Source organism: Xiphias gladius, chromosome 20 (assembly GCF_016859285.1).
Source record: "Xiphias gladius isolate SHS-SW01 ecotype Sanya breed wild chromosome 20, ASM1685928v1, whole genome shotgun sequence".
NCBI lineage: Eukaryota > Metazoa > Chordata > Actinopteri > Istiophoriformes > Xiphiidae > Xiphias > Xiphias gladius.
Genome location: NC_053419.1, coordinates 10,327,912 through 10,352,370, shown reverse-complemented (window position 1 = coordinate 10,352,370; position 24,459 = coordinate 10,327,912). Strand labels below are relative to the sequence as shown.

General features: G+C 37.9%; 1 protein-coding gene across 1 annotated transcript in view; it reads left to right on the top strand.

Annotated features, from left to right (window-relative positions):
* Positions 1-24,459, top strand: part of LOC120806402 (splicing factor SWAP) — a 48,085-nt gene that overhangs the window by 5,447 nt on the left and 18,179 nt on the right. The window contains exons 4-14 of the mRNA XM_040157551.1: positions 759-835; positions 2,576-2,801; positions 3,046-3,146; positions 4,110-4,260; positions 7,878-8,142; positions 8,509-8,661; positions 8,840-8,933; positions 15,954-16,023; positions 16,950-17,053; positions 17,178-17,307; positions 21,090-21,286. Of these exons, the coding sequence (XP_040013485.1) occupies positions 759-835; positions 2,576-2,801; positions 3,046-3,146; positions 4,110-4,260; positions 7,878-8,142; positions 8,509-8,661; positions 8,840-8,933; positions 15,954-16,023; positions 16,950-17,053; positions 17,178-17,307; positions 21,090-21,286 (1,568 nt within the window). The remainder of the gene's footprint in view (positions 1-758; positions 836-2,575; positions 2,802-3,045; positions 3,147-4,109; positions 4,261-7,877; positions 8,143-8,508; positions 8,662-8,839; positions 8,934-15,953; positions 16,024-16,949; positions 17,054-17,177; positions 17,308-21,089; positions 21,287-24,459) is intronic.

Here is a 24,459-nt window from a genome sequence, read left to right as displayed (position 1 = left end):
CAGTTTGTTACTTTGTCACAGGATAAATGGAATCGATGCTGGACTACCTTTAACCAGTGAGAGTACATCCATTTTTAGAATTTTTTTTTTATTTTACATTATTAATCATTTTTAAATTAGCAGCATTATTCAAACCTAGTGTGCCACGACAAGAATCCTTTTTTTTTATAACTGAGGTAATGATTAAGAGAATGACTTAGAAATTCTTTCAAAATAGGGGCATTGTTTGCAAGGCCATAATATGATTACTAAGTTGGAAATGAGACTTGACATAAGATGTGAACACACGGGTGCTGTGTAGCTTTGAGGCTCGACCAAATAGCTGATTTTAAAATTGTACGCATGGTATAGGTTACGTGACAAACCAAGTGCCAAGTGGAAACTGTAGGAATGGCAGGATGGCTTTTTCTTCCCATAGATGCTGAGTCTTGAATTATGGGCCTGTCCCCTTCATCACTGTGCAAAGTCCCTACAGTACAACATTAAAAATGTTAAGCCAGTTTCCACCTGATCTGTATTCAGGGGAAGATAGAGGATGAAGACTGTAATATTTTACTTTGTTATATTTGTGTAGTGGGGAGGAAGTAATAGGGGTTGTGGTTTTCCCACATTTAAAATATTTTAGGAGCTAAAAATTAATCTTGCGTTACTGCTCAATGGGGTGTATATCCAGCAGGGTATATTTAGTTTTTTGTGACAAATGAAAAACAAAGAATTGATCTCATTCATTTTCTCCTACTATCTCATCAAATGCATAGAAGAGGCAGAGCCCGAGGAGAGTGAGGAACCATTCATTGCTCCCCCTGGGTTGGCTATCCCTCCTGATGTGGAACTGGTGAGTATTAAATGTCCTGCTGGCTTACTGATGTTGATACCCGACTCTGCTTGTATACAGAGTGCGTATACACAACAGGCATATGTAGAGTGGGTTGACACAGCTGACAGAAACATCAATATGCAATCCAACACAAAGTCTTTACTAAAAACTTCCTTTGTGAAACCTTTCATGTGTAGATGTTGTGTAAAAGTTCCCAGTGTCACACATTCTCATATTGGCCACTTGTGATCACGCCCGTCTCAACTGTAGACTGGGAGAATGTAGCTGGTCAGACAATAGAATGCCCATCATTGTTCCCATCCTCAAATTGCTTGTTTTGTCTGAATGTTAACGCTTCACATCGACTTAACATCCAATGATAATAACTGGCGAGTAGTAATAGGCGGAAATATTTAAATGCATTGCTGTTGCTTTGTTGTATCTTGCGGTGTTGTGTCAGACAGTCTTCCCTCAGGACCAGGCCAGTACGCAACAAGAACCCTCTGTGACCCCCTTCAGCTGCCACTTTCTTATGAATGAGAAGAAAGACAAACTTTAATGTTGTTGTGGTTTGTGTGAATATTCAGTATATACCCTGCTGGGTATAAAACAGCCAAAACACCTTTGTGCATAAATACAGAGCATAACCTAGCTGTAGTACACAATATGCATATAATATCAGTCTCTTTTCCCTAGATTTTGAAGATATATCCTTTTCTCTGAATAAATTTCAGTGTAGTGTGTTTTTCATTATTATTTTTTTAAGAATATTCTTACTCTGTTTGATATTGCCTTTTATTTGATAGTTAGAGCAGAGAATGACAGATATAGGGAAAGAGCAGGGGAATGACTTGATGAATTTTGCTTTTTATTAAACTAAGATTACTGTAATGGCATTTGCCTATACTTTATATTCAACTGCGATCACAATGGCCGTAAACTGTGCGTTATACTATCAGGTTGCTGGCATGCTTTATGACTGTTACATGTTAGCTTTTGTCTTTGGTATGGCAACTCTGAGCTCTTGCTGAGCTATAGGTGTGGGGTAGGACGTTTTCTCTATGTATATCACATCAACATAAAATAAGTATTACACACCCCCTATTTCCCTAATGGCTATGTAATCACAGTGAGGAGGGTCCTTGTATGGCAGGAAGTCCTTGGCAGCTTAGAACTCAGTAATGATCTGTTAGGCTTGTACACTTGCATCTTTTTGGTCAGTGCCTTGAAGGGTGGTATTTATTATGACTTTCATGTTGATGGGATATGTGTATTCTTTTGGAGATTGCTGCACTGTACTCTCTAGGTAATGACAATGATTAATCACTGAAAGCACAGATGGGGAACAATAATGAATGAATAATGGACCACTTCTTGTTCCACTGATTTCCACCATACGTGAATTTTCTGAATTAATATCATTACAATGTACATAAGAGTGCTTGGCATGAAAATAATTCAGAGACAAAATGGCTCGTGTCCTTGTTATGAAGAAGCTATTCATAAACTGTGCATTGCATCTTAATGTTATGTACAGCAGTCAGGTTCACTATGTGGCACTTATCTATGGCACTGATGCTTATTTCTCACTATTATGGACTGAGGTTCAGAAGTGTTTCTACAAGAAATAATTCCTATTTTTGTATATTAAAAACTGTTTTTTTTCCAAAACAAGGAAAGTATCACAGAATCAGTTCCTGCATTAAAAATGTTCAGTGTAAAACATCTGTGTTCATTTTTTGACTGTGTTTTTTGTAGCCGGCAACCATTAAGACCCATAATATCATCGAGAGGACAGCCAACTTTGTATGTCAGCAGGGGGCTCAGTTTGAGATAGTGCTGAAAACGAAGCAGGCTGGTAACTCCCAGTTTGACTTCCTTCGTTTTGACCATTACCTGAACCCTTATTACAAACACATCTTGCGGGCCATGAAGGAAGGTCGATATAACCTTGTCTCTGCCAACAAGCAGGAGCAGTCACAGGGTGAGTTATAGAAAGCAGTCACTGAATCCATAGCTGTAATGTACTCACATTGACATTAATTTTGCAGAATTAAGAAGTATCATGTATTGTAACTAATGCATAAATATCAGATCTGTAATACATGAGCAACTGAACAGAAGGATACAGTAAGAAACATCAGCAATCCGCATTAATTATAATGTTAAACATTTTTGTTCATACATGTACTCATTACTTTTTCTTTCTTTTTGCTACCTCGCTGTAGAGTCCGACTCTGATGATTCAGATGAGGACGGGGATGGCAGCTACCTCCATCCCAGCCTGTTTGCCCCTAAGAGGAGCTCTCGCCTGGAGGAACTGGTGAAGGTAATCTAAATAGGCAGGGAATTATACCTGTCTGATAAAGTTGCTAATTTACATTGCATCACTGTCCTATGAAAATTGCCCATCTTGACAATGTCACATTTAGATTGGCTAAGAACAGCCCAGTTTTTACACATTTGTCAAATGATCTGATGGGGTTTTAAACTGCCTAATGTAGCATAGGAACTTAATCTAATCTTAATCTAATTTATCTGAAAAAGTTAAAATGAACAACTTTTGAAATACGTGTTTTTCATTGGACAGTGACAGTAGGCTGCTCATCAAACTGTCTTTATTACATCCTCGTCATTGTAATGTTGTGTAACAATGCTGCAGTTCTAATTGGTAGGCGACTGCTGCCTGTCATGTTAATTATATTTACAACCTGTTTTTATTGCCCCTGTCTGTTACCTGCTATAATAACTCTATTCCCTGTTCCGAAGCTATTACAGTTCTGTTACAGTTTTTTTGCAAGTACTTTCATGTGACTTGTAAAGACAGCAATTAGTCTTTGACTGAGCAGCAACAATGGAAGCATGTCTTTCTAAAGAAACATAATGAGTGAATTTAGCAGAACGCTCTCTAACAGTTGCCTCCCATCAAGAGGGAGATCCTTTTCAAATCAGCTACTGTAATTTTACACTGAGGGCTCATATTAAATATTTTATGGGGTTATCTGTTAAATTCCGTAGATCTCTGTATAGCACTGACGAAGTTTACTGCATAAGGGTACTTGTAGAGTAATGCTTAAATATTGCACTGTCTTCAAATCCTTGCTAATAATTTTATGGTTTCTGACTTCAGAGAGCTTTAAATGTATGGTGTACAGTAATTATTACAATATTACTGGAAAACAGTTCTGTCTCCTACGCTATGATTGTAGTGGGTCTCAATGACCTTTACTCAAACAAAACATAACATAATGGTGTGAAATACTATTTTCAAACAGCCCATGTTGTTTTGCAGCCTCTTAAAGTAATGGACCCAGACCATCCTCTGGCAGCACTTGTACGAAAAGCTCAACAAGAAAGAAATGGCACTGCAGCAATGGTAACCAAACCAGAGGAAGTGACAGACCCAGCTGCATCTAGCACACCAGTGCAATACACTGCTGACCGTGAGTATAGTGGGTTTTGGTTTTTTTTGCTCTAAGAAAAAAAGACAAAACATCTGAAATTTAATAAGACTCTTTATAGTGTTCATCATACGTTGAGTCTGGTCTATTATATTGTGTTCCTTCTTTACTTTTTCTTTTCCTTCTGTTTTTTTCCGTCAGCGAAGTAGAGTTCTTCTTGCTTGTCTTCCACTTACCACAGAAATGGTTTTATTTGTAACAAAAAAAAAAAAAAAAAGTAAAGCCTCCCTTCCTGTACAGGTATCAAAACTGCATTTTTTGTGCTCTTCACCACTGAAAACTGGTGTTTGGCTTCCTCCTTTTGCACCATTTTCTCCTTACGGTGTTTGACCACTGCTGGTTTTTTGATACAACTCTTCACTACTTATTAATGACCATAGTCTCTAATTCATGTGAAGGCATTTGCCAAGTCTTTCAATGAAGTAATATTGACTTTAGTGGTGTTCTGGGTCAGACCTAACACTCTCAAAACCAGAGGACCTGACCTGAACCAACTCTCAGGTTCATACTCTGTAGTCCACCTGGGTTCTTGGTCAGGACAGACTTAAATAGATGTGTGACTTTGTGACAAAATTTCGATTAGATCTGAGAAGATTTGATAACACAATCAAAACATACTGCATCTCTAGTCAAGGATTTAAAACACAACAAATTACTCCCTTGAATGTAGCTTAATTTTGTTAAAAAAAAATAGCATATTACATTATAGGGATAGTTCAGAATTCTTTTAGGATTTACTCTATATACCTGAAATATTATAGGATTGTGATGTTAATTCATGGGCATTCAGTAAGCTCACACGAGGGAGCATTTAAAAATTAAAGCTTACACTGTACTGTATAGACCCACTCAAAAATTGCACTCTTACGTGCTTTGACAAATGGGTACAGTAAATAAAATAAATATACCAAAATATATAGGTAAAATAACATACGACGCAAAAATCTCTGAGACACCTTTTTGTGTGACACTGTGCTTAAGTGCTCTGCATATTTATCATCTTTATTTAAAACATCATTGCTCTCTGCCACAATGTCTTTTTTGACACTACCACTAGGAGTGGCCAAAGCCAGAAATCTTCAAATCCTACGGATAAGGCCTTAAATGTCTATTCAAAATAATAAAACAATTCTTTTGGAAGCTTACCATATCTATTTGCAATCACCTTCCTTCAGATGATAGAAAATGTGCCTGAGTATAACAGCACACCAAAATAAGCACTAGATTCAAAGATACTTGTGTACTGCTATCATGAACCACAGAACTCGATAAACTGTTAGTATGAGCTACTCTAGAAAATCACATGAATATGCCTAACAGTGTTGAGCCTAATGTAATACCTTGATCATATCATATATATGCTGTAATATATATATTTCAAAAAAAATATATCATCCAAGATGGCATTTTTGAGATTGAATGAAAATGACATCTTTAGAATGCATGAAACAAAACAATAGCACTTCCATTAAATAATAATTAAAAAAATGCGGCTCGTGTGCTGCATACTACATACCATATATATACAACAATCATATCATCCATTCATGATGATCATCCACCACCCCCCCCCGTATTCATCACACTGCCACATGAGTAATTGTTCCATGTATATGTGTTCATCTTTCCCTGAAACAATTGCTTAAATAAACCCAAGGTCACTGGCCAGTGCTGACCTGTGAGTGTTTACTTGTCCATTACTGCAGTTTATTCATAGCTGAGACAGTTGTGGAGGGTGTCCTTTGACCTGATCTTTTCTGCAGACATAGGGCTGTTAATGTTAGTAAATAGGTTTCGGATGTCCTAGCTGCTTAATGCTATCGATGAGCACCGTTGCCCGAAACAGGAGCTAATTTGTCCGTCCATGTGGCTGTGCTTGGCGTGGTCCAATGAGGAAGCCTTCTATTGTCTTTTATACATTGTTATTCCGTCACCTATGATGTTAATGCAGGGCTTGGGTATTAAGAGTTTCCATTACCTCTTTTATACTGGATTTCCTCCCTTATTTTAGTGTATGTAATCACTTAGTGTACAAGTTTAGAGTGGGAAAAAAGGAAAGGAGCACTATGCAAAAGTTTGGGCACCCCAAGAGATTTGATCTCTCAGATAACTTTTGTCAAGGTCTTAGATTTTAATTAGCTTTTTAGGGCTATGGCTTGTTCACAGTCATTGTAAGGAATGGCCAAGTAATGCAAATTTCAAAAGCTTTATAAATACTCTGACTCCTCAAACCTTGTCCCAACAATCAGCAAACATGTGCTCCTATAAGTAGATGCCTAGCACTCTGAAAATTAAAATAATTGATGCCCACAAAAGCAGGGGAAGGCTATAAAAATGATTTGAAATGTGTTTTCAGGTAGCCATTTCCTCAGTTTGTAATGGTGGACAAGTTGAGGTCTAGAGGGCCATAAAACTTTCAGAGACAACTGCTTGTAGGATTTCTAGAAAGGCAAATCAAAACCCCGTTTGACTGCAGAAGACACTGGAGTGGTGGCGCACTGTTCTACTATGCAACAACACCTGTGCAAATATGACCGTAATGGAAGAGCCATCAGTAGAAAAGCCTGCATCCTCACCAAGAAATTCAGCATCAGAAGTCTGCAAAGGAACCTCTAAACAAGCCTGATGCATTTTAGAAACAAGTCCTGTGGACCGATGAAGTTAAAATAGAAATTTTTGGCCACAGTGAGCAAAGTTATGTTTGGAGAAAAAAGGGTTCAGAATTTCATGAAAAGAACTCCTCTCCAACTGTTAAGCATGGGGGTGGATCAATCATGCTTTGGGCTTGTGTTGCAGCTAGTAGCACAAGGCATATTTCACTGGTAGAGGAAAGAAGGGATTCAATTACGTACATCACACCATCTGTAAAAAGGCTAAAGATGAAAAGAGGATGGCTTCTACAACAGGATAATGATCCTAAAAACACCTCAAAATCCACAATGGACTACCTCAAGAGGCGTAAGCTGACGGTTTGCGATGGCCCTCACAGTCCCCTGACCTAAACATCATTGAAAATCTGTGGATGGTCCTCAAAAGAGCAGTGCAGGCAAGATGGCCCAAGAATCTCACAGAACTAGAAGCCTTTTGCAAGGAAGAATGGGCAAAAATCCCCAAACAACAAATGAAAGACTGCTACAAAAAGCATTTACAAGCTGTATTACTTGCTAAAGGGGGTGACACTAAGCACTGACCATGCAGGATGCCAAAAGTTTTGTTTCGAGCCCTTTTCCTTTTTTGTTATTTTGAAAGTGGAAAAGATGGAAATAAAAAAGTAATCTTGCTTAAAATATTAAAGAAATGTGTAATCACTGCCACCGTAAAATTTCTGTTACTGTGAATAAGTAAGTGAGTAAAAGATGAACTGATTTCGAAAAGGCATTAAGTTAAAGATGACACATTTATATTTTATATTTTTCATCCGTTCATCCATGGACAAAGCGGAATAGTTTCCCACATACATCCCAACTACTGATGCAAATCTGTGTATTCATCCATATGTCCCACATGAAGTAAAATACAGTAATCGTCCCTCATCTGGCACAATTGAAGCATTTCTGAAAGGTATTCCATGAAATGATTTATTCCTCATTTGTTTATAGCAAATGCAGCAGCAATGTACTATGGATACTACATGCTTCCTGATGGAACATTCTGCTTGGCCCCGCCACCCCCAGGGATAGATGCAACCTCTTACTACAACAATATGCCTTCAGCTGTAATGGCTGCTCCGCCTACTTCTTCTGGGACTTTGCCTCATTTGGGGACTACACCCACCCCTCCTGAAACTATTGCCATAGCACCACCAACTACAGCCCCCTCTCAGGTCCCCAGCTCTGCTGCTCCTTCAAGTGTAACAGAAACCAGGTAGGACATAATGTATAATACCATTTTCTTCTTGATGGCCTGAGTGACATCTAAATATGTGGTTGAATTTCAGTTTTTTGGTACTTTGTTTAATCAAAAATTAATCATCTGATTTAAATATGTTCATAATTATATTTGAGAACCTCGTTTAAGTATGAAAGAAATGGAGTAGCTTTGTCAAAGTTTTACCTAAAACATTCAATTAGAAGTGTTTGCTTTGCCTTGGTGTTTCTCTCTCTGGGTGTTTTTCAGGGTATAGCGTATTAGGAATTATCACTTTAAATGAAATTATTACATAAAGTAAGAAGAGAGGGCACAGTTTCAAAATATTTCTCTCAGTTTAACATCTTTGATTTCCAAAAACAGTTCAAAAGCTGAAGGTCAAGCTTCCACACCAGCAGCACCAGCCATCATTCCCCCACCGCCTGACATCCAGCCAGTCATAGACAAGCTGGCTGAGTACGTTGCAAGGAACGGTTTAAAGTTTGAGGCCAGTGTCCGTGCCAAGAATGATCCACGGTAAGTGTTCTTACCAGAAATAAATCTGTTGCTCAGGTCAGCGCTTGGTTTTGGGAACTCTTATCAGTAACTTTCCTTTCAGATACTGCAGAACCTTTTCATCACCTTCTGGCTCATCTTTTATGAGTGCTCACTTTTCATTTTATACAGTGTGTGTTCTTCCCTCTGTCTACTGCAGGTTTGACTTTTTGCAGTCTTGGCATCAGTACAACACCTATTACGAATTTAAGAAAAATTACTTCATGCAGAAGGAAGGAAAAGGCTTGGCAGAGGTACTATAATCCTTATATATTTGTATATGTGTTTCTGTGTGAGTCTGAGATAGAGCGTCTCCATCTTTCTTAGCAACTTAACATTCCTGTCCCTGTACTGACACCTGTGAACATATGCATATTTGTCACGGGGAAGTGTTGGATACCACATTGCCACAAAATTTGATATGGGTACTCATGACTCTTAGATAATAAATTCTAATGGTTATTGTGACAAAGGTTTTATCTGCTATAGAATCATAAATTATAAAAAATTCTGCATAAAAACCCTAAATAGCTTAATAAAGCTGTGCCAAGTGGCACATGACTAACAACACTGCCATCATGGATGCAGTTGAAGAGGATTTTTACAAAGTCAATTTTGAGAAATAAAGTTCAGTGTAATTAGGCTCAAATCAGTCAGGCAAAAAAACAGACTTAAAACCGCATACAGGGCTGATGAAATTAAATGATAGCAAATGGAGTTATGTGTGCACAATGGGATGGCACAGTTGTTGGAGAACCAGCAAGGCTGTACAAAATCAGCAGGAATTTGTGGAAGCAGTTAGTGCGGCGGTGGGGACTAACATCTCACGTGTACTAGGATTAAAAATCACCTAATACAATATGCAATCCAAAGATTACCCCAACTCTCCTAGAGAAATACTTTCTTCATATTTCATATCTAACAATAAAAATAATGTCCATGTTTTTTTTCTCTTTGTTATTATGTTCTATTCATATCATTTAATTTCCGTTGCTCAGGAAAGATGCTCTGTATGAGCAGATAAAAGCTCAGTAAATGCAAGGTTAATCCTTCACCCCCACAGATGTCCTTCACACTTAAATGTGGGAGAAACACTTCTCCCATTTGTCTCCTGTAATGAAACTCACAGTTGTCCCCTCCTGTAGGTAATTCTGTTCAACAGCATTTGCAGCCAAAATTTAAGCATGAAAAAAGGTTGTCTAAGCATTCACTACACTTACAGTCAACCTTGAAATTAGCTGCTCCTTGTTGCTGATATGTTTGGACCTGCCATGCTAAAATTAGAAGTATCCTGATCCAAAATATTGAAATCAAGAATGGGAGTGAGACAAAGAACAAGGAAGAGATTAAATGGCAGAGTACTTTCAATCGGTAGATCCAGCCCTCTTACCAGGCACCAGGGCAATACAAGCCAAAAGAAATCCTCGGTCTTAACTACTCATCCAGTCTTGTTTTCCACCTTCAAGACTTTTAAGGCTCAAAGTTACCAGTGAGTTAATTTCAGTTGTTCCCAGTACAATCTCCCTTGTTTCAGGTATTTTAGGTATTTTATACAGTCGAGTGTAAATATCTTGAGGAAAGGCATATCACTGCACCAGAACCAAATCTAATTCTTTAAACAAATTGATTTGCAGACTTTTCAGTTGTTGTTTCACTTGTCCAGCCTCGCCAGTGTTTCAAGGCTTCTATACCTACTCTCCCATCAATGTCTGTGCACCCGCACCAGAACGGAAAGCCATTCATAGGGTATCAGGACCTTAATGAGGCATCCCACTCAGTTATCAGCAGTGCCAGGAGACATGTAGTGCTCTCACTTGCTCTTCTGGCTGGTCTTGCTCACCAGTAGCACATGCTTTAGATGCTGGATGGTGCTGTATGGTGTACTGGCTAACCAGTAACTCTACAGTAACCTGTGGTTAGGCGAGGGGTGATTGTTTCCAGGGATACATTCCCCATGTCCTAAGGTAGCCCAGAATGCCACAGAATGTTCTTTGTAATTTTGGGGTGGGGTCATTTATGGCTTCTTCTCAGTCATCATTCTCAGTAAATTGTTGCTTTTGTGTTTCTCCTTCAGGTACAGTAAAACGGTGGCCCTTTCATGTACTATATTTCAGTAAATACCCTAGAGAAACACTTATTCGATAATATACTTGTAATGTTTATAACAGAGCCTCACACAGACTAAGCGTATGGTGATTGGAGGATAATGCAGAAGATGGCCAAGATGGGCACTTACACTGTAATTTTGCCCTCTGCGAGGTAACTGCTAGATGATATTCAATGAGTTCAATTAAGCTGGCTACAGGAATGGGCCCCTGTGTCACTATTCTGAGTCAAGCTCTCCCTGTACCTTTTGAACAAATATGATAGAATATGATAATTCTATTAATACAGTGCCTTTATATTTTCTGATAGCAGGTCTGGTTAGTCAGTTAAATGTGTTTTAATGTTTCTTGTATTACTGAAATTTAATTAAAATAATGACAATGACATTTGAATGCACGTAAATAAATTTAAAAAACATGAATACATAAATATATATATATATAATATAATATATATTTATATATATAATATATATTGCTTATACAGAGGTCATGAATTAATGTAAATAATTAATTTAATGTAATACATCATGAATCAAATGATTGTATTATTTCTTTAAGTCTGTCTCAAAACAGTAGTCACATACCCATGTGTACATTGAAATGGTTTTTGATCATTGTATTTTGTCCCTGCTCTACATTCTGGTCCTGAAAATAAGAGGTTTCATCAGTCTTAGTTAGCCAAGTCAAGTTCAAATTTTCCAAAGTTAGGCTTTTTGATACTTAATTTCCTCTAGGAATAGTAACACAAAGAATTTTATACTAAAAAGACCTACTTTGGAAGATACCCACTTTGTTTGACTAACTCAGACTGCTCCAACCTCATATTAGCTTCAGATAAACTTTAATAATTCATTTTTGTGCAGGACAAAAATGATTTTGTCTCCCGTTTCTTACATATAATCACATTTGGAAGGGATCCCATCACAATTTCACAGTCTGACTTGAAAGTAGGGACAATTACAGCGACCAGATCCTGTCTGAATGTACATACATGTATGTGAATATTATTTTGAAACAGACATCCCATTTATTCTCTGCACTAGTGACAATCTCACATACTGCACAAAATGAAAGCAATTATGAGCTCAACTCCTTCAAAGCACAGCCTGTATTCCTGCCAAGCCCCCTTTAGAATATGATCTCATCACACCACTGAAGATGAATGAACTATGTATATCATAGCACATTCACCAGGTATCTGAGTTGTATTAAGGTTTTAGAATTGCAGTTAGATTTTTTGGAGTTATTAACCAATAGCAATCAATGTCATTTTTTGAATATTGAAAATGGTTTGTGGTTGGGTTATGAAGTTGTTGATCTCCCGCATGGTTTATATGAATAACTTAATGTCCGTTTTGCCCTCATCTTTCCAGCTTGTTAATTGCAAATACATCTTTTTTTTAGTTCTCTTAAAAGGGAAAATTTGTAAGAGAACTGACGTAACAATGTGCCAGGGCTTTGTCTTTTTCGGGTTTCATTGCTGAGCTTTGGTGTTTGTTCATCTGTTGTATTCACAGTGTCTTCATAGGAGCCCACATCAAGTCATCATCCCTCTCAGACAAGGGAAATATATGCGATTTTAGCAGTCAAATACCTGGGCGGATAGATAGATGGATAGATGCCTTATACATATGTACATATATCTATGTATATATATATATATATACTTGGAAATATTTAAGCTTTGTTGAGTCTGCTTTTTGTCAGAATGAGAAAGGAAATAGCGAGAAGTAAGTGAAAAAAGTTTTGCAAGGAGTAGTTTGTCCTCTGACGAATCAAATCCATTAGCTTGTCAGAGTGCAGAGGAGTGTGGCCGATTATGGCACAGCTCAGGCTGCTCCAACAAGCAGCTGCTCACTTTCTCTATCAAGAAACCTGCCTTGTGTTTGTGATTCGTGCTGTGGGTAATAGGATTCAGAAATTGCTGCTCTCAGTCAGTGCTATTATTTATAGTTTCATATTTAATAAAAAAAGTGGGAGAGGGTACTAAAATCAAAGCAGACAGCAGCAGGGTGTGCGGCTTATGTCCCTGTGTGTAATGCTGTGTGTATCTCTAAAATCTTCAGAATGCTGCACTTGGGGAGTGGATAAATGAAATTGTTATCTAAAAAGGAGCATTTTCTAAATGCTGCAAATCATCGCAAGACTTGTCTCCTTCCTGTATGGAGAACTCTACAAATAAGATGTATAGAAAGTCATTGATATATGTTGATGTGCTGGATTTAATACAACACCAAAATTCTTAGTTTTAAGTATTACACACATACTTCTAACAATTCAAGTTATGCATTTCATCTGCTCTGGCATTTCATAGAAAATTTAGGTCCAGCCCCACCTCTGGGAACTACAGAAGCCCTGAAAGGCAATTGAAAACACCAAGGGCATATTGCTGTAATCTGACGGTTTTCCTTTTGCCCAAATTTATTTGATTTTTATAAGCAAAATTTAACATTGACTGTTGTTGAATTTATTTTTGAATTGAGCTGAAAATTTAACGTGGGTTGGGCGTGAAGTAATTCCTTAAAAAAATCTGTGAAATGAAACAAGGCAGAAATCCTTTGCTCAACAATATAATTCGGTTGGGGAGTGGCCAAGCGCAGACTGTGTGAAAGTATCCGAAGTCTAGAGTTGAACTTGGGTCAAACGTTTTTCATTTGCAGCAGGCAAAAATCTGACTAATTTCCTTGTGTAACCAAGGTTTACTAAGCTCACAATTTGTAATCAGCACAGAGTTTGCAACCCTGCTATGAAATGCTGTATGTTCCCACTCGGAGTGGAGGATTGCTACCTTCTGAACTGTCCTGTGCTGTGTTAAGGTAACGCATGGGAATTAATATTTCTAAAGATTCGAATCGCTAAGCTAAAGGTGTGTGTGTGTTTGTGTGTGTGTGTCAACACGAACCAATTTCTGCATATTCCTGCTGAGGTCTTCCCAGAATGGTTTAGAGTAAGTTTCCCCCTGCTTCTTCTCCTGTGAGCTTTGATTTATGAGTTTTTTAGGAGTTATATTCTCTTGGGGCTCTGTAAAGTGCTTTTACTCTTGAAAGCACTGTTCAATTACAGCGGAATAGTGGGAAGTTGCCTTAGAAGCATTCTTCAAACATGGTAAAATGAACCTCATGAGGTTACGTTTTTTTTCCTCCTGTGGCATTGGCTTCATCACCACTTTCCCTCTAATTCCATCAGCAGTTTATATTTGGGATAGCAGCTAAGAGTGCTTGTTCCACAGGTATCACTACAGAGGGTTTCCGGTTATCTGGCCTGTGCACACAAGCCAGCTATAAGAGCTCTGTGAAGATACTTTGTTGATGTGAAGAGTAACAGACCATGTAGTGGAATATTAGAAAGCCAATCAAGATATTTAAAGTTATTTTAGCAACTAATTGTACTCCAAGACAAGAAATTGTCAGAAAAAAGACAGGAGACAAAGAACTATAATCAAACAAGTAATACTGAAATTAATTGATCCTTCAATTAAATAATGGGATTATTTACATGATGACATGACTTTTCATCTCTTAAAACTGTACATTAACAACTATTAAAGCTAGGTAGTGTAGATATGAATGTAAGCATCCATCTGCTGATGCATGGACAAGGTTCCTCATTTTAGATTTATACAAATTTTCACAGAACGTTCCACATTTTTAAAGGAGCAGGCTGGTCCCCATAGATTTCATGTCGCACCCAAAAGTTGTTTTCTGTTCATGTTCAATGTTTATCAATTTTAAAATACTTAAGGTCACATTGTGATGACTATAGCTTAGAAAATTAATAAAACTTGGAAATAACACAAATGAGCTCCTAATTATTTACCTAAGTAATTCATTTAAAAATTAATATGCTGTTAAATTCCAGTCTTTGTACTGCTCATTTTTTCATTTCCTTCCATGACTTTTCAAACAAAAAATGAACCTTGTATCCAAGGCAAGTACGGCATTACACAAGTTAATAAATTCCGTTGTTTGCTTTACTTTTATCTTCCTTTACTGTGCAGTGACAGTAGTTGAGTGTAAAATCTCTTTTTTTCATCTCATAAGATTGGCTAAACTCTAAAGAGTCCTCTGCTTTTTTTTTTTTTATCGGCTCCTGACCTTTTCTGTTATGCTCAGCACCTCATCATGCTGCCACTATAGAAATGTAAGTGGTAAAAGTACTAAACAATATCCATTAGACCGTAGCCACAATTTTCGGTTCTCCACAGTTGCTGTTAGTTACTTTACAGCAACGTTTACTGTAGCACAGCAGGGAGACATCTTCAGAACTGTAAACCCTTACAACAAGAATTAAATGCAACAATTATAGTTTCATTGGAAAGCGATGCAAAGGAGTGACTCATCCAGACTTTTCAGATCCATCCAGTGTTTTTGTTTTTTTTTTCAAACAAACTGACAGGCAGATCGACAAGCAGCACTTCTGGATGCTTCTTTTAGAAATTCCAAAAACCAACTTTTGTACGTATTGCTGCTCTGCTTCCTTCCATTATAAAAGTACATAATGTAAATTAAATGGCATTCAGCAGAGCGCAAGCATCCACCAAGGCCAAACAACCATACACGTCTCTCTCTAGCTCCACTGGATCCAGATTATTATCTAGATCTGAACGAAATTGTACAAAGTCATAGATGTCAGCACCATAAATATGTTTGATTTTTTTGTTTTACATCAAGATCGATTCATTATTTCCTGAGAAAGTGACGAAAATGTCGAAAAATGCCCCATCTTGCAATGTTAAGGAAAGTGATTAAAAAAAAAAAAAAAAATTCTGGATCCGCCCCTTTAACCAGATCCGCACCACCACCTGTCGTCAGTGGTTTTTGCGACAAACAAACAAAAAAAACCAACAGACGTTGGTAATTACATTACCTCCTCGGTGGAGGTAACCAACAAACAGACATGGGTGAGAATATAACCTCATCGGCGTAGGTAATAAAAGTGAGGCCAAGTATGTTTACGTGGAATCTCATATTCACCGTCTGTCTCTTGTCAAAGTCCTGGTTTACCCACAATGTGGATACATTATAGAAAATACAATTGCAGACCTCTACAAAAATGTTACTGGTTTACCAGTTAAAAATTTAAACAAAAACTAAGAAATTGAGTCGAATAAGTTTACAATGTATAACTTATTCTTTTTCTCTCTCTCTAATCTCTTAATTCTTCCAGAGTGGGACAGCAGACGATGGTGATAAGCTTCAGTCAGACAAGTCAGTTAATGAGTCAAAGCTGACTAAAGGTAGGACACTAACACAATCAGAAATACACAGAACATATTGCTTCCTTCAATTCCTCTTCTTTAGTTAGTTCATTCCTTAAATGAGATGCAAAGCCTTTGGGTAAATACGCGTATAGGAGTATGCGTCCCCACACAGTATTTACTCTAGTGTGTATGTGTATGTTGGTGTTTATAAACAGCTGCCTGTGAGTCTTGGTGTTTATGCCAGCAGTTTCATTTGGTGGTATCAGGCTGGGAATGTCTATACAGAGATGAAAGAGTCGCTTACCACAATGCTGGCAGGAGCCATAAACATGCACACATATGCTAATTAAGGAATGCATTCACACAGACTATTTGGAAGCGATAGGTCCCGGAGAAGACCAGGGGAAACTAATAACTAGCTGGAGTAGTGCAGAAGTAAACTATCTAGCCTTCCACAATAAGGATCAAGGTCCTATATTAAGGTTATTTCTTTCGGGAATGAGGAACACTTGTGTACTCTTATCTTTATTAGAGCACACACATTTGATTACAAAACAGAAATCAATGTGACACACCATTGCTGCATCATATTGAAATAGCTGCTTTGTGGCCAACTCTCTGTTTGCCTCTCTGTCTGACTGTTTCTCTGTCTACATTGTATTCTGCATCTTGCCCAGTCTGTTTGTTTGCCTTTCTGTGTTTGTATGTCTATTTCTTTTTCACAAACTCTGTTTAATTCTTAAAATTTTCTTCACTTTCCTTTTTTCATTTTCTCCTTCCTGTTTCTCCACGGTTCTGTTATCTCATTGTCCTTCCCTCTCCTCATCTCCCTTTTTCTTTTTACTTTGAATTTGACAATCAAAAGACGACGTTGGTGCGGTTGTGTACCTGTAACAAACATGCACTCTTCTTAATCCTTTTTGCTCTTTATTTTACCCTTCTGTCTTTCTTTGCCATTACAGCCTCATTTGCCCCCATCTGTTTTGCCATCAAGGCAAAGGAAAATGACTTGCTGCCGCTGGAGAAGAACAGAGTTCGACTGGACGATGACTCAGATGAGGACAAGGTCTAGTTCGGCTTTGTCTAATTTGTGCACATAGTGTAGATCTAAAGGAAAATAAAACTGACCCTTGAAAATATATTTTTAGTACCTTTGAAGTTAACAGATTATCATACATGTTTGATTGAAGTTGCTGGAGGAGGAGGGGCTAGAAGCCGTGATGGGTGGAGCCGAGTTGGTTGACAAGGAGCTTCCTCCAGTCAGTGCACCAGAAGAGAAGAAACCCTCCCTCAGTTTGGAGGAGCTGGAGGCAAAACAAGGTAACATTATCAAATATTGGTAAGAAATTTAAAAAGATTATAGAAAATACTGCACTACTTAAGGCACTATACTGTACGTCTTTATATGCAGTTATTAAACAGCACTAAAACAGAAAAATAACTGACAGGCTGTGTAATGTTTCAAATTTAGTAAACAGTCTTGTTTTGGCGATATTAAGACTCTTTACTCCCTATTTGTGTTTGTTAGTCTATGCATTCAGACAGTCGTCTCTCTCAGTCAGCCTGCATGATTGACTGACTGAATGTTAATAAACCCCAACATCTGTTGATGGTTGTGAGAGAGCCTATTTCTGTCCCTCTGTCCCAGCTGCCCATTATTTTTTTCCTCAGCTCCACGGCTTTAAAGTGGGTGGGCTAAAATTGAAATGTCTCTCAGCATCAGCAAATAAATACAGGTGCTTACAAGACATCTCTGTCACAACTACTGGCCTCTGTTACTTTCTGGGAGGGTTTGAATTGAAGGAAAAACAAAAGGGGAAGAGATGAATTAATCCACTGAGTCTGAATTAGACATTCTTTCAACAGGATGTACCCTGCGGTAAGAGACAAACAGTGTAGTACAGTAAACAACAGTCATATATCTCTCCAAAAGCCTAATGGAGAAGTATTCTCTCTAGAGGTGTCTCTCTCTTTGTTCAATTGTGGATATAGAATATTACACACCAGGGCTCTTCAGTCTTTTCTAAACTAAAGAAATGCATCAATGACTTTGCACTAAGAAAAACAAGTACAGTTATAAAGCCATATTTGTACCAGTCAAAATGCATACAGGCACAAAAAACATTCTCTACATCCTCTGATAAGGATTTTTAGGATTAATACCATTTAAAAAAATAATAACAAATACAAGTCACCTTAGTTGAGGATCTTAGCCATTTTACAGAAAGCACCTGCATAAGGGACTGAGAAAAAACTATTTTCAAGGTTAGAATCAGTTCTAAATTATTAATAAATTTTTATGTATCACTGGCTATTAATGTCAAAAGCAATGGGCTTTTTTTTTTTTTACTGGAAGCTATTGTACTTGAAGTTGATTCATTGCATCTCATTATACTTTTACACCCTCCAACATCTGCAATTGCTCCCTCTTAGCTTCAGAAAATTGTACAGCTTCATCCTCCTCTGCAGGCCTCTTTGAGTGATCACAAAGCAGCTAAAATATAAGATGATGTTCCAAAAAGACATTTTCACATCTCTGTCAATCAAAAACTGACAATCAGCAGATTCCATTGTAATTGAAAATATCACTAATCCTTATGAACCTCAGTCGTTAACCAGACACATAAACCTTCTATATCAAAGGTGTAAAAAGCAGAAGTTGTACTGTCATCTCTCAAAATAACCAACATATAACATGTCTCTGTGAGTTGATCAGTACTAACAACTTAGTGATTGCTTGAGTAAGCACTGAGGAAAAACTGACACAAAGAACCACTTTTAGTGCCATAAAATCTCTCTAACAACAAGAGATGAAAGTAAGGAACATTATCAGAAGTCTACAATTATTTATAGCAATTAATAGTTATTTTTTGTGCTGTGGATTTGAAAGAGACCAATGAGCGAAAACCTGCAAGAGCTTTGGCTACCAAATGTCTATCTCTGTGCTCGTGCTTGAGGTAGTTGTATTTCTTTACCAGACTGCATGAGGTTGCTTGTCAGAGACACATGATTGAGGGGCCAGTCCTCAAGTCAGTTGTTCAGCCAAATACCCTAAAGACATTGTAGGTCTTTAAAGATGCCGATTTCAGCATTTCAGCTCTATAAGACCTCGTTTGAGGTCTATAAGGACATACCAAAAGTGTTGCATTCTCCCTTAGACCAGAAAGACAGCTGCGAGATAGAGCCTGAAAAGATGGACAGGGAGACAGTCAAAGACAAATGTGCTACTTTTCAGTATCAAGGGGGCTGACACGTCCCATTTAGGTTCAGTGGAACAGTCTTAGAATGTAATGGTCTCTCTCTGAGCTGACAGACTGCCTGGGAAAGAGGCAGGAAAAGCCTAATTAATAGCTGAATGAAATGGCTTTGTTGTGTAGCAAAGTGGCTGTCAGTCAGCAGGCCTAACTTGATCAGATAGCAGGACAATCAGTGGCAGACAGCAGAACACTAATCTGTATTGATGGGCTGGAAAACAGCCACACATACTAAATATGGTTTCCAGTGATAAGTACATGAATTGTTTAGGCTAAAAATATTTCCCAGTGGATGTGCATGTTTGACAGTGGAGGTACAAGACTTTTATAGCAAATACTAATACTATATTTTTAAATAAATGTGGAGATCAGGTTAAATATACTTTACAGATATACTTTCTCTAAACATAAAGTGTAGTCCATTCATTGAAGGGCTTTCAAAAACTTACAGACTTTTATTTTATTTGCCGTATAAATCGGTATTTCAGGCCACAACTAATCATTATTTTCTTTATCAGTCTGTTAGTTCATATTGAATGAAAAATAATATATACTTGCTTAAAAAATTGCTAACTATATAAACCCACTGGACATAAAAGTACATCAAGATTGTCCTGATAAGTTGTGTCAAATGAGTCTGTAAATACAGTGGTGGGACTCAGACTGGCCAGGACTGTGTATTTTGTTACTTTCTGGGGTAGAGATTGATTTTGCCCCGCTTGGCTGTTGTTCACACTATACTCCAATATTATTTGCCTCGGTAGCCAGCCTATTTTTAACCCTGAAGAAATAACAGTAGCCCCAGTGGTTGCATAACTTCAACAACTTGTTTTTCCACAAGCACCTGCTTTATACTTAACTGTCTTGTCTTGTCTTCTCTGTCTCACTCATCCTATTGCTCTATGGCCCCATCTCATTCATGTGCTCTTCTTACCTATTTATCCCCTCCCGTCTCCTTCACTTCATATCCATTTCTCATCTCTCAAAAACCGTGCATATTTTCCACCCCCATTGTCACGAAGATGTCTGTCTCCTCTTCTCCACCCACATGTTCCCAAAGTCTTTGCTTTTTCTGTATAAACCTTGAATTGCATGGAATTATATATCACCAGAAACTCAGACAGGCCTTATAATTTAGAGCCCGACTTGTCAATCTACTGTAGTTGGAAACTCAGAAAAATGCCAGTCTTCACCTTATTTAGATGGGACAGTAAGAGTGGAAAATTACTCTTATCATCCTTTCCTCCTCATCTATCTTTCACTTTTTGTCCTGTTTGTCTGAAAAGCAGAGCACAGTTACTCTTCCCCTCCTTTTGTCTGTCTTTTCAATAATTTTCTCCTCCCTGATTTCATACATACAGTGAGGGGACAAATTAAAGGAAAAACCTGAAAATTGAGTGGAGAAACAGGATGACAATGCCCCCATCCATAGGGCACGAGGGGTCACTGAATGGTTTGATGAATATGAAAATGACGAGACTCATGCTGTGGCCTTCGCAGTCACCAGATCTCAACCCAACTGAACACCTATGGGAGATTTTGGACTGACTTTTTAGACAGCGCTCTCCATCACCATCGAAACAGCAAATAAGGGAAGAATGGTGTTAATACCTCCAGTAGAGTTCCAGACACTTGTAGAATCAATTCCAAGGTGCACTGAAGCTGTTCTGGTGGCTCATGGTGGCCCAGCACCTCACTAAGACACTTTTTGTTGGTTTCTCTTTTAATTTGTCACCTGTCTGTATCTAGCTGCAGTAAAACAAAAAAGGGACAATGAGTTCAGTTTTTTTTTAATCTTCAGCCAACCATCTCTCTCCTGTTTTTAAATTTTTATCTCCTTGCCCTCAGCCAAGCAAAAACTGGAAGATCGTCTGGCAGCTGCAGCCAGGGAGAAGCTGGCCCAGGCGTCTAAGGAGTCCAAGGAGAAACAGCTACAGGCGGAGAGGAAGAGGAAGGCAGCCCTCTTCCTGCAGACCCTCCGCAGCCCCTTTGCTGGAGAGCCTGAGGCCAAGAGAATTGAGCTAGACTCATCTGCACAGCTTGAGGTAGGTGATTGGTTTTGTAAATGGAGACTCAGTCTTGCTGCTGTGATACTTTTCATATTAAATCTGGGGCCAAAAGTGTCAATAGGTGTGATTTTTACTGGCCTAACTGCAACTTTTTGTTAGAACAAAAATTAGATTAACAAGTGATATCAAAGGAAATATGCTGTTTCTACAAGATCTGCATTTCCAAGATGTTAGGCCAAGCTAAAAATTCTAGTGAAAATGCATTATCTGAATTATAGAGCAGAGAAGATGGTTGTGTGTATAATCAATTATTTTCTTCCGTTCAAATTAAGTTAACCTCATATAAACAACGTCTTCATTTGATTACATGTTTGCATTTATTGAATCAGTTGTTTATTTGTTCATTAAAATGCCACTTAATGATTAGCAGCATTGATGATACAGTTTTTCTCAAGCCACTATTTTCCTCAATATTCAGAGGCATGTAATCTGACAATTTTGGCAAAGAGTATACTTGTCTGAACAAATATATAATAGTATATATAATACTGACATTAACCCACCTTGACATCTCACCTGCCCATTTTAGATAATCTGCTACTCTGTGCTTTGTAATGTACCATATAAAATTTCACCTTTTTTACAGCTACATTCAGCACATTGTGTTCTAAAATGTAGTTGGATACTACAAGATAGAAAATTATACTCATTAACACATTAGAGGCAGGGGATAAATAAGTACATTTTGTCAGCCCAATTGAAACGTAGAGCTTGCCACATCAAATTGTTTGAAGTCCAAACTCCTGGCTGAACCTGGATCCACCCTGAGGCCTGAGGTCATTGGCAGATATTTGCTGGTTCTGCTTCCTCTTTTTAGCCTCTTATGTTTTTTCATTGGTTGCATTGTGGTCAAATATTTGGTCAGAGTTCAGTAAATGGAAAATCACATTTTAGTTGGTCCAGTAACCCCATACTATTTACATTTTTTTTTTATTGTGATGGTTCTTTATCGACTATGCGCATATGAAATCACAGGCGCCTATAGTTGTATCACTACCTGTCAGTTTGTGTGTGTGTGTGTGTGATGAATGTGAAGTGATTAATGTCTGGTTGCTGAGGGAATATTTTCAGATATATCAGTAACAAAGAAGTGAACACTATTAAACGGCATACACTGAAAAAAGTCTTGTATATAGAGCCGATATAGCATATAACATGTTTGTATTAAGCTGTTGCTGTTGAGCTATGTCTGTGCTTACCTCAGTGGCGTGGCAAGCTCAGTTTAGACTGCTTTTCATGTATATGCAGCCTCAGTCCTGGGGTGCGACAGCAATGCCAGTCAGTCATTGCACAAGAGAGAGGTATGCTGAATGAGTTGATCATTATGTAGGTGTTGGCACTGATAACGAAGCCTAGCATCTTTTCCTCGACCCATAATGTAGTATTGTAAATGAGAAAGACTGACCCAGAGATAGAGGGCTGACTCTTACTTAACATTAAAAAGCTTATTTTGTTGTTTTAGGTATGAATTTTTTTTTCTTTCATGGAGTGATTTTTATTTCATAGAATTTAATGTGTTAATTTACATGCTTGCACATTACAAAAATATGTGCGTTTTCTTAATACCTTAATGTTGTATGGTATGAAAAATATATCAATATGAGCTACTGTATTTATCTTTAGAACATACATGTGGAGTAGGCTCTTTGACAAGCTGGTAAAGTTTTTGATATTTTGTTTTTCAATAATTATAAAAAGACAACACCATGCACCAAGACCATTTTGGTAAATGTAATTATACTGTAAAATGCTCAGAGCCCAAATTGTGGAGGTGGAAAACTAATCACCTAATCAGCCGATTTGGCTCCTAATAAAGTTAAAAATTGAATCATAAAAAATGCTTTTCTTCTATCCACCAAGTTCCCTGTTCTTTGTTTTTGTGTCCCAGAGATAATGCACTTTAAAAATCTCCTTTGTAAAGTTTCATAGAGTGGCTTCAATAATGCAAATTTTAAAAGCCTCTTGTCTGACATATTAAACGTAGACAAAAAAAGGCAAGAATACTTTATAGTGTAAATAAGACTTGGTGCTGGTCATTTGATGTGTAGATTGCCCATCCATTTGATGGATCATGCATGTCAGCTCCTCATGTGAGCCCAACTGATGCGTGGTGAACTGGCCTATTGCCTGTTAGGCCAGGTGGCAGTGGGCAGGATCCTGTCACTATTGCACCAGCTCTGTCACTCTTCTCCAGATGTTCTGTGACTTCTGTAGTGGCCAGGAGATTGTACATATCCTAAAGGAACTACCAACATTCGGGTCATTGGCCTACTGATGAATAAATGGATGACGTAGTTGAATGTATTCAAAGTTAGAGGGTGTCAACTTTGTTGGTTTTCAGTCTACAAAGTATTGTTAGTCTTTGAGGGGAAAAAAGTATTTAGATCTAATCAACATTGGTAATAAATAGAAATTAGAAAGTCCATGTTAAATTTGTATGTATGTGTACGGTCAAACAGACATTGACGGTAACATGGTGCTATCTGACCTATTATAGAACATAAGTGTGACTTTTGTTGCCAGAATTTTGCTTATAACTGTTAGAGTGAGTAGGTTTTGGAGTTTGATTTGAGTGTTTCCAGAGTTGAGGTCGAAATAAGGAGAGCTCAGTGGGAAAATTTTGGGGGATTTTTTTTTTTTTTTTTTTTAATACCTTGATTTTAGGGATAGTAACGTAAGGAGCTTTCTGCTATCAGAGGGCACGAGAGGATGCAGAATCGATTTTGAAGTCAGATAAATGGGACAGTGCAAGCCTGCTTAATGATTCGTTCACTAGATGAAATAACAAATGTTACCTGAATTTGGAGCAAGTGAAGGGAGCTCAGAATGGCGTTAAGGTGATTAAAACATCTAATTGTAGTGAATATTGTGGTTGATGCTGTATTTTGGAGGGCCAGAAAACAGTGGTGCAATTCTACATTCAGGTGTGAATGCTGATGCCATGTCTTTGTAGAGTTTTGCGAGCTGCGAACAGCATAAGCTGTTATGAGTCAACAAAACCAGCTGAATAAACTGTACAGGCCTAGGTCTCTTTGCTTTTTAAAGTGACTCCTTTAGTGTTGTGATTCTGTATGGTAGCTGTTTTTTGGTACATTTTGGCTCATCATGATATGGGGAAGGTTGCGCAAGGCCGGTGCAGTGCAGGGAGT